The sequence below is a fragment of the Tupaia chinensis genome, unplaced genomic scaffold (assembly GCF_000334495.1).
Source record: "Tupaia chinensis unplaced genomic scaffold, TupChi_1.0 Scaffold148801_1, whole genome shotgun sequence".
In the NCBI taxonomy this organism is placed as follows: Eukaryota; Metazoa; Chordata; class Mammalia; order Scandentia; family Tupaiidae; genus Tupaia; species Tupaia belangeri.
In genome coordinates, this window is record NW_006208648.1 from 386,614 (window position 1) to 396,155 (window position 9,542).

The 9,542-nt window shown below is 54.3% G+C and overlaps 1 protein-coding gene across 1 annotated transcript in view; it reads right to left on the reverse strand.

The window, feature by feature from the left end:
* EIF4EBP1 (eukaryotic translation initiation factor 4E binding protein 1) overlaps positions 1-9,542 on the reverse strand; it is a gene marked incomplete at its 5' end in the record, with an annotated part of 37,608 nt that overhangs the window by 2,709 nt on the left and 25,357 nt on the right. The window contains 1 exon segment of the mRNA XM_006170660.2: positions 765-944. Coding sequence (XP_006170722.2) covers positions 765-944 — 180 coding nt within the window.

Sequence of the window (9,542 nt, forward strand, 5' to 3'; positions counted from 1 at the left end):
CCCGGTGTGGATTCTGCTGGGTGACAGCCAAGGGCCAGCGGCTTCCTGCCCGGCATTCCCGGTGCAGGCCCGGTGGGTTGGCCTAAGGTGGTCTGGAAGCGCTTACACTGCATCCTCCTACCGCAGCGCTCAGACGCCCTGGCTGGTCCCGATGCCACAAAGAATGCATTCACCCGCGCTGCACCAGGGGCACTGGCCGGCTCACTCCGGAGGTGGGGACACCAGGAAGGACCTCGCTACCAAATGTCAAGGCTGCAGAGACAATGGCTGCATTGTTCCACCTGTCTCCACGAAGCATCCGCTAGGGGCCAACGCCCCGACGTTCCACCTGTCTTCACAAAGCATCCGCTGGGGCCAACGCCCCGACAGGAGGCACGGATGTACTTATCTTGCAGGCCTGTGTTTCCTCTAGGGCCAGGACAGTCTCCCGCACCAGGAATGGCTGGGTGTCCCAGGGCCACAGACATGGTGGTGCCCCAGGACACCACCGAGGGCGCCAGTGAAAGGCGCGTGTGGGGCCATGGCCACTTCAAACTAGCCCACCTGATCTCTCGGGGGTACCAGTCAGCTTTCCTGGTTCCGGGGCCCCTCCCCAGTGAAAGCTGGTGTCAACGAGCTCTATGGTGGCCAGGTCCTGAGCTGCTCTGCAGAGGGTGGGGGATGGGGGCAGTCGCCTTCGTCCCCTCCCTGGAACTCCCCTGGGGAACTCCCCATGGGCTGCAAGCTCCCCTTCCAGGGACAGCCTGGCCAAGACTGCCACTCACCGCCTGCCCGCTTATCTTCTGGGCTGTTACGCAAGTGGCTCTGGCTGGCTTCCACGGGGGGCTCGTCACTGGCAGGGCTGGTGACCCCCGGGATGCTGGGCAGGTCCCTTGGGGGTGTTTTGGCCACAGGTGAGTTCCGACACTCCATCAGGAACTTGCGGTCGTAGATGATCCTGGTACCTGGAGGGCAGGGGGAGGCCGGGAGTCACCTGACCCTCTCCGCTGGCTTTCCCATGGCTTTCCCACTTGCCGGAGCGGGGCCCCTCCCACACAGGCTGAGCCCAGCAGTGGCCAGCTCGACCTACTGGTCCAAGCCTCCGTGACTCCCCTCCCCACAGCTGTTCCGTGCACTTGTGCCCCCAAAGCTGCTCAACCCCCTGGCCCTCAGTGCTCTGTGGGAAAACCACGACAGCCACACTCCATGGGGCAGAAATTGCGCCCTTCTCATTCAACGACCCACACTCTCCAGACAACCCCAGCCCCTCACTAACCACGAAGCCAGCCGACAATGAAGTGGTCCCCAGTCTAGTAAAACGTCCTGCCTGGGCTTTGTGGAGGGAAGGGGGGCGACAGGCCCTACCTATGGGTCCTGAAAAGGCGCCTGCGGGGGCTCCGGAAGCTGCTCCACACCCCGTCCTGCATGTCCCTGGGTTAGTCTGTCCCTGCTCTGTGTCCTGCTCACTCTCCTCTCTTCTAACCAATGGTAGGTACGTTTGTGCCCATGCATGAGAGGGTGGGGAAGGAGGGGGAGAGCCGGCGCCTCCCGGGGGGCCTGGTTATGATCCTCTCTCCAGTTCTCCATCCTGTTAGCACCCTGGCGTGCACACACACCCCTGGGGGCTGGACCCGCACCCGGTCGGCCACAGGGGACACAGTTTCTGCAGGGCGCCTAAGCAGGTACTACGGGCCGGCCTCCCGCTCCCTCACAGTGCTGCTCTTCCTCGCGGGCAAGGCCCCATCCTACGGAATCACTCACCGTCCTCACAGGGACCCAGGGCCGCCTAGGTGCAGCTGCCTGGGCGACACTGTGGAAGGGAGTGGCTCCCAAAGAACCAGACCCAAGACCCTTGTGGGAGACCTGCCTGCTCCCTCAGCTAACGAGAGTGGGACGGTCATTCGCCTTTCGTCCTTGCTGAATCTGTTACGGCAGTGGGGAACTAGTGGGCTATACTTTTTTTTCTTTTTTTTTTGACAAATGTGCTCGCCGGAGAGACAGAGGGAAAGTGATACACCACCTCCAGGAGGGATGGCCACGCCATAATCCTCTCTCCTCCTCGGAATGTGGGGCACATGCACACACACGCACACACACATGCACACACACACACCAGCATGCTTTTCAAGTGCTGGGTCTAGAACTTGAACCACGCAGTCAGCCACGTGGGATCAGGGCCTTAACCCGCAGGCCACCTGCTGGCCCCCAGTGGCCCATCTTTAACACTTGAAAACGCAGGGATGATTCCCCGACTTGGGAGAGCAGGCTTTGGCTTGTCGGCTGTGGGTCAGGCTAGAATGTGAAACCATCTGCGTTGTTGTCTTTCTTTTTATAGTTTCCTTCTATTTGCGGCAAGTGAATCTGGTTTTCCATATATAGTACTGCTGTCCTGTTTCCTTCTAATACACAGTTTAGTGTGATAATGACGTATCAGTTCTACGTGCTATGTAATATGTATGTGTGTATGTATGTATTTATTTACTTTTGGAGATTTTTGCTGTGGGGTGCGTGTGCTCACCAGAAAGAGAGAGAGAGAGACAGAGAGAAAGCGAGAAGCGTGGTAGTGTGGCATCGAGGCAGTGGGATTTCCCCCATGGCTGACTGCACGGTGAGTTCCGGCACCAGGGGCTTGGAAAGCAGGTCGGGCGCATGTACTAAGGGAAGGGAGAGGTGGAGAAACAGGATTGTGGCATGACCCTCCTCCGTGGGGTGCTTTCTCTCTTCCTGTGTCTCTGGCAAAATTAAAAACAAAAACCTGCCTTGCCCAGAAGGAGGACACACCGCTCCCTCCCACAGGAAGTCCTAGGAGCTCTGCGAGACTGGAGAGAACAGGAGCGCCCCCTGCAGGGCCCCGGCTGTGAGTTCTGGCACTCACTGCCCACCTCCCTAACTGCGAGCTGGGAGCAGGTGTGGGACTGAGGCGGTGCCTGCGCGCCAACCCCAACAGATGGGCCGAGGGCAGGGCGGTGGGCTGGCCACACCCCACAGGGGGGTGCTTCGCCCTGGTCGGTCCGTCTCTATCTGGTGAGTGCACAGGCTCTCTAGCGATGAAGAAAGGGGGGTACACGTTCATTAGCTGGTGTTACCTGGGATCTTACTCATCCCACCAGAGGAGAGAAGCAGAGGAAGACAGCATCTCTGCAGGGCCCCAGCCTGTGATGCACCCCAGCCTCAGCCAGTGCAGAGGTCTCAGGACACGAACTCAGGACCACCCCGGTGTGTGCAGCATGGTGGAGCCTTGCATTACCGCCACACCACTGGCTGGCCTTGTTGGGACTTGGCGCTCCACGTGTGCACCGGACACAGGAAGGGCATTTTTTCTCATGGCATACTTTGTGGCAGTGACGGTCTGCTTCAAAGTGACAGGGACATTCCCCGGGGCCCACTGTCCTCCCTACAAAACTATGGTGCTGTGCTGGGGCTCAGGATTTTGGCATAGGGCACATGTGCCTGCTTGAGAGAGACGAAGAGAGAAGTCACCTCCCAGGGCATGGCCGTGCCACAATCCCTTCTTCACTCTCCTCTTGCGCACGCACACCTGGTGTGATTTTCAAGCTGCTGGTTCCAGGACTCAAACCACGGTGGGCTATGAGGGATCTAGTGCCTTGACCGCCATGCCACCTCCTGCCCAGTCTAAGCCATTTTTAAAGTCCCAACCAGGAGTCACGTATTTTTCGGCTTTCCTGTCGGCCGGCAGTGGTGCGTACAGCATTCGCTCAGAGGCAGAAGTCCTGGCTCTGCCTGGGCTGGCCACACGCTGTCCCTCAGCTCTGAGGCAGTTTCCCTCTTAACTGGAGCGTGACAACAGAAGGACACCTCACAGGAGCACCAAGAACATGAAATAAAACAATGAACGTCTAGATGCTTTGTACAAGATAAAGTACGGGGGACCAGCAGCTGACGGACATAATGGCCATGTCGCTGGACTCCCATGTAGTCGACCGCGGTTCGAGTCCCAGACCCAGTGGCTTAAACTCACGCCGGGCACATGTGCGTGCGTGCCCAAGATCCCGAGAGGAGAATGGAGGAGAAGGGATTGCGGTGTGGCCATCCCCCCTGAGGGCTGATTTCTCGCTTTCTCTCTCTCTTTCTGGCAAGCCCTATAGCAAAAACCTCTCAAAAAACAAAACAAAACAAAACAAGAAAACAGAAACCAGAATAAAGTATGGGCCCAGCAGGTGGCGTGGAGGTTAAGGCGCTGGACACTCCCACGTGGCCAAATGTGGTTTGAGTCCCGAACCTGGTGGCTTGCTTTCTCACTTTGTCTCTCTCTTTAACTCTCTGTGTCTCTCTCTGGTCAAAATAAGTGAATGAATAAACAAAATTAAAATAAGTAATTCTTTTTTAAAAAAAAGAAGAAAGTACGATAGCCATGTAACTGCTATTAAAAAGAGAGCCGCAGGGCCGGATGGTGGAGCAGTGGTAATGCACTGGACCCACGTGGGAAGGGCCTGGATCTGTGTCCTGGGACCTCCCTGGGCATGCCAGGCAGATGCGGTGTCCATGACCGTGGCCAGCTAACGTTAGGGTTGGTCACAGAGTCAAGACCCCACGGGGCGCCCCTCCCCCATCTAACTTTCTCCTAGAGGACAGGAGCTTAAAAAAGACCAACACGGGGCCAGCAGGTGCATGGTGGTTAAGGCACTGGACTCGTACATGGCTGATGTGGTTCAAGTTCCAGACCTGGCAACTTGCTCTCTCTCTCTCTCTCTCTCTCTCTCTCTAGTGAGTGCATGAGCCCTGTAGCTGGACTCCGTGATAGTATTTCAATTAAATCAATAATTCTTAAAAAATAGACCAACACCTGGGAGAACATACACAACCACACAAAAAGGCCCCAAGCCAGGAGTAGGAGCCCTTTGAAAGACCAGGGCCGTTTAGCACCTCTGCCCTCAGGCTGCGGGAGTGCTTAGGTTCCAGGTGGGGTGGACACAGTGACCGCAGTCACCACTTGTCACCTCCTATCTGCACCCATGGCCTGGCATGCCAGGACTTAGACCCTCCACAGTCCCCACAAAGGAGATGCCACTATGATTAACCTGCAGAAGAGGAAACTGAGGCTCGGGAAGGCTGTCCCCTTGCAGCCACCCAGAGGCAGCTATGCTGTCTTGGCTCCAATTCTAATGCTACTCACAGTTTAAAATGGGCAAGACAGGGGCCAGAAGGTGGCATGGTGATTAAGGTGCTGGACTCCCACGCGGCTCACTGAAGTCCTAGTCCCAGACTTGGTGTCTCACTTTCCCTCCTCCATCTCTCTCTGATACATTTTTTAAAAATAATAATAAAATTAAATAAATCTTTTTAAAGAATAAATTTTAAAAAATAATACAACGGGCAAGACCAGGCCAGCCAGTGGTACAGGGGTGAAGGCAGCTGGATTCCACATGCCAACACGGTTTCAGGCCCAGACCTGGCAGGATGGTCTCTCGCTCCCCAGCCCTCTTGGTGGCTGCTCTGGGTAGGGGCCGTCCTGGCCCTACGGCAGGAAGAGGGTGGCCACAAAGACGAAAAAGTCGCTGGAGTCGATCAACTCTCGCTCCACCTTGTTATGAAAAGTGGGAAGTCTGTGCTGGGGTCCAAGCAGATCTTAAGATGACCAGACAGGGACCAGCAGTTGGCCTAATGGCTATGTTGCTGGACTCCCATGTAGTTGACAGCAGTTCAAGTCCCGAACCCAGTGGCTTAAACTCACACCAAGCGCATGTGTGTGTGTGCCCAAGATCCCAAGAGGACAATGGAGGAGAAGGGATTGCGGCGTAGCCATCCTCCCAGGGGAGTGATTTCTCGCTTTCTGTCTCTCCGTCTGTCTTTCCAGTGAGTGTGCACACTCTATAGCTAAAACCTCTCCAAAGAAAAGAAAACAAAAGTAGACCAGACGAGGCGAAGCGAAGCTGGCGACGCTCGCCAACAACTGCCCTGCCTGGAGGACATCGGAACCGGTGTCCCTCACCACAGTGGCAGTAACACTGAGCTGGGCACAGCATGTGGAGAGTACCAGAGTGTGCACATGGGCTGTCCTCGACCTGGGGGACTCTGGTATCGTCAGGAGCACGCCGGACAGACCGGTGAACAGTAAACCATGCAACAAGTTTTCTGTAATAAAACTTGCCAGAGCTTGTTTTAAAAACACTGAGAAAAACAAAAAGAAACAAAAAACACTGGATGTGTGCGTGTTCTCCTCTCTCAAAAGGAGAGAAGCGGAGAAGGGACCGCAGCGTGAGCATTCCCCATACGGTGCTCTCTCTTTGGTAAGCACATGTGCCCTGTACCAAAATTCAAAAAAGAAAGAAAGAGAAAAGATTAGCCAGGCAGGGCTGGTGGTAGCGCAGAGTAAATCTAAACTCCGAGGCTGACCCGGGTGGGAAGAGTCTGGGTTCGTGTCTGGAGCCCTCCCTGAGTAATCCGGGAGTGGGTCACGGGTGCTGTCTGTCTCTCCCTCTCCCTCTCTGAAGAACGAAACACATGAACTTAGAAAAGGGTGGGGCAGCCTGGGCTAGCACTTTCGGTCGGGTAAACTAAGGAGCCTTAGGACCTTTACCTAGGCTTGACTGTTTGTGCAAAACAGTCCCCCCATGAGACTGGGCCCTGTTATCCCCTCCCCCGTCTCCATGCTACTGGGCGTGACCTGTGATCCCAGCAGCTGCCCTCACTCTCCCAGGGCCTCCGCCTGGCACGGGCACTCTTCCCCTGAACGGGACACGAGGCTTAGTGATTCCTAGAACTGCTGTCCCTCGTCCAGACAGGGAAGGCGTTTCCCAGCAGGGGCTGGGGAGATCCGAGTGACCGTGCTCAGCCTCAAGCCAGCTGTCTGGGAACACAACCCAGGGCAACCTGAAACCCAGCTCCGGACAGCAGCTCCGTGCCAACCTGGGGCCCATGTGGGCCTGCTGGGTCCCTGGGCAGGGACAGCATGTACAGAGTCCCCTGGGGCCCACGCAGGCATGCTGGGTCCCCGGGCAGGTGCCGCGTGTGCAGGGATGCCTTCTGTGCTGAAACCCAAGATCCTGATACTTCTTGGGGGGCCAGAAATTTAGTGAAGCAGCTCGAAGGCAGACTGGGGCGGCTGTCAGTAGCAAAGGATCCTTCTGGCTGTGAGGGCACAGGCCAGCTTATTTGAAAATTACACAGGAGGGAGAAGGCTTTTGCAGGGACTTTCAAGACAGAGCTGAAATGACTGGAACACTGACTAGGCTCCTCCCCCTCCTGTCACTCATCAATGCCTCAAAATGCAGCAGGTGCAGAGCAATGTGGCCTCCCCTGAAATTCAACACCAACAGAAGTGTGCTTCTGAAACTCCCCTGCTGTGAACAGCAACAAGGCTGCCCTAGGAGGGCTGCGGGGCACCCCGAAACTCATATGTTGAAGCCTGCTGTGGTTGCACATCCTCTCAGAACTCATGTGTTGAGATTTGTCTGGGCCAGTATTAACAGGGTGAAAACATAGTCCAGCTAACCTGTGGAGAGGCGGGGTCTCTGGGAGGAGATCAGGGCTCAGGTCATCAGGGTGAGCTCCCGGGCCGGCCGTGACTGTCTTGCAGGGTTTGTATGAGAGGGAATGAGACAGACTCCCAGGCACAGCTGCAATGCAGGTCCTGGACCCTGGGCCTCCAAACCATGAGATGCATGAACCTCTGGCTGTATAAATAATCCAGACTCAGGTATTTTCTGTTATTGGCAGCAGAAAGGACTAGAACAAAGCCCCACCTCCAGCACCTAAGAATGTAACTGTATTTGGTGATAACATCTTTAAAGGAATGATTAAACTACAGTGAGGCCTTTGGAGCCAGGCCAGTGTGACTGGTTGCCTTGTAAGAGATTTGGGTAGTTAAGGCAGTTGGATGCCACATAGCTGATTACATAGTTCAGTCCCAGACCTGGCAGCTTGGAAAATACACCATGTGTGTGCCCAAAATCCTAAGAGGAGAACGGGAGATTGCAATGTGACCATCCTCGGCGGGAAGGAGGGTGCTTTCTCACCTTCCCTGTCGTTCTTTCTTGTGAGTGCAGGCACTTGTTAGCAAATTCAATAAATTAAGGAAGAGATTTGGACACAGGCAGAGGAAGACCATGTGAAGACAAGAGAAGGAAGGAGTCTGCAGCTGCAGAGACAGCCTCACAGGAAGCCAGTCCAGCTGAACCTTTGATCTTCGACTCTCAGCCTCCAGAGCCATGAGACAGGAAGCGGGACGCACTGCCCAGGGGTAGAGCCCACTGCATCATTGCTTTGTGGAGCTGGACACAAGGCCTTGGGAACAGGGCACGGGGGTCTGTGACTCAACCTTTTCAGGAAGGTCTCCTCTGTCTTTAAACCAACAGTGATTCACAGCCTTGTGATTCTGCTCGGCTTCTATACCTGCCTCTGGCTCTGCTGGCATACATCGGAAAACGTGGGCCTCTAGGGACCAGCAGTTAGCGTAATGGCTATGTCACTGACATGTGTGTGCCCAAAATCCTAAGAGGAGAACGGGAGATTGCAATGTGACCATCCTCGGCGGGAAGGAGGGTGCTTTCTCACCTTCCCTGTCGTTCTTTCTTGTGAGTGCAGGCACTTGTTAGCAAATTCAATAAATTAAGGAAGAGATTTGGACACAGGCAGAGGAAGACCATGTGAAGACAAGAGAAGGAAGGAGTCTGCAGCTGCAGAGACAGCCTCACAGGAAGCCAGTCCAGCTGAACCTTTGATCTTCGACTCTCAGCCTCCAGAGCCATGAGACAGGAAGCGGGACGCACTGCCCAGGGGTAGAGCCCACTGCATCATTGCTTTGTGGAGCTGGACACAAGGCCTTGGGAACAGGGCACGGGGGTCTGTGACTCAACCTTTTCAGGAAGGTCTCCTCTGTCTTTAAACCAACAGTGATTCACAGCCTTGTGATTCTGCTCGGCTTCTATACCTGCCTCTGGCTCTGCTGGCATACATCGGAAAACGTGGGCCTCTAGGGACCAGCAGTTAGCGTAATGGCTATGTCACTGAACTCCCACGTAGTCGACCGTGGTTCGAGTCCCGGACCTGGTGGCTTAAACTCATGCCAGGCTCGTGTGCGTGCGTGCCCAAGATTCCGAGAGAAGAATGAAGGAGAAGGGATTGTGGTGTGGCCATTCCCCCTGGGGGGTGATTTCTCGCTTTCTATCTCTCTATCTCTCTCTGTCTTTCTTTCTTTTTTTTTTTAAATCTTCTTTTTTTTTTTATTTTTTATTATCATCATAATCTTCTTTATATTACATTGGATTACATATAACTTTACAGTGTATTACATTGTTTTTTCAAAAGGGAATGCCATGCATGTCAGTCAATACAGAGACATTAATCTCCCCGCTTCAACATTCAATATCTTTTCATGTTTTCCCCAATCAGTATTATTATTATTCTAATTATTTTTAACAGTCGCTCACTATTTCTCATTTTGCTTGTAAAAATACTTTGCCCATCATGAAGTACTTCTCAGACCAATCCAGTTGAGAATACTATACATGTCATCATCAACAGGTAATAAGCCCTATCTGTTTCTCACTAACGTCCTGCCTCTCTATTGTTCACTTGCTATCTTTCTCTATCCTCTTCTCTTC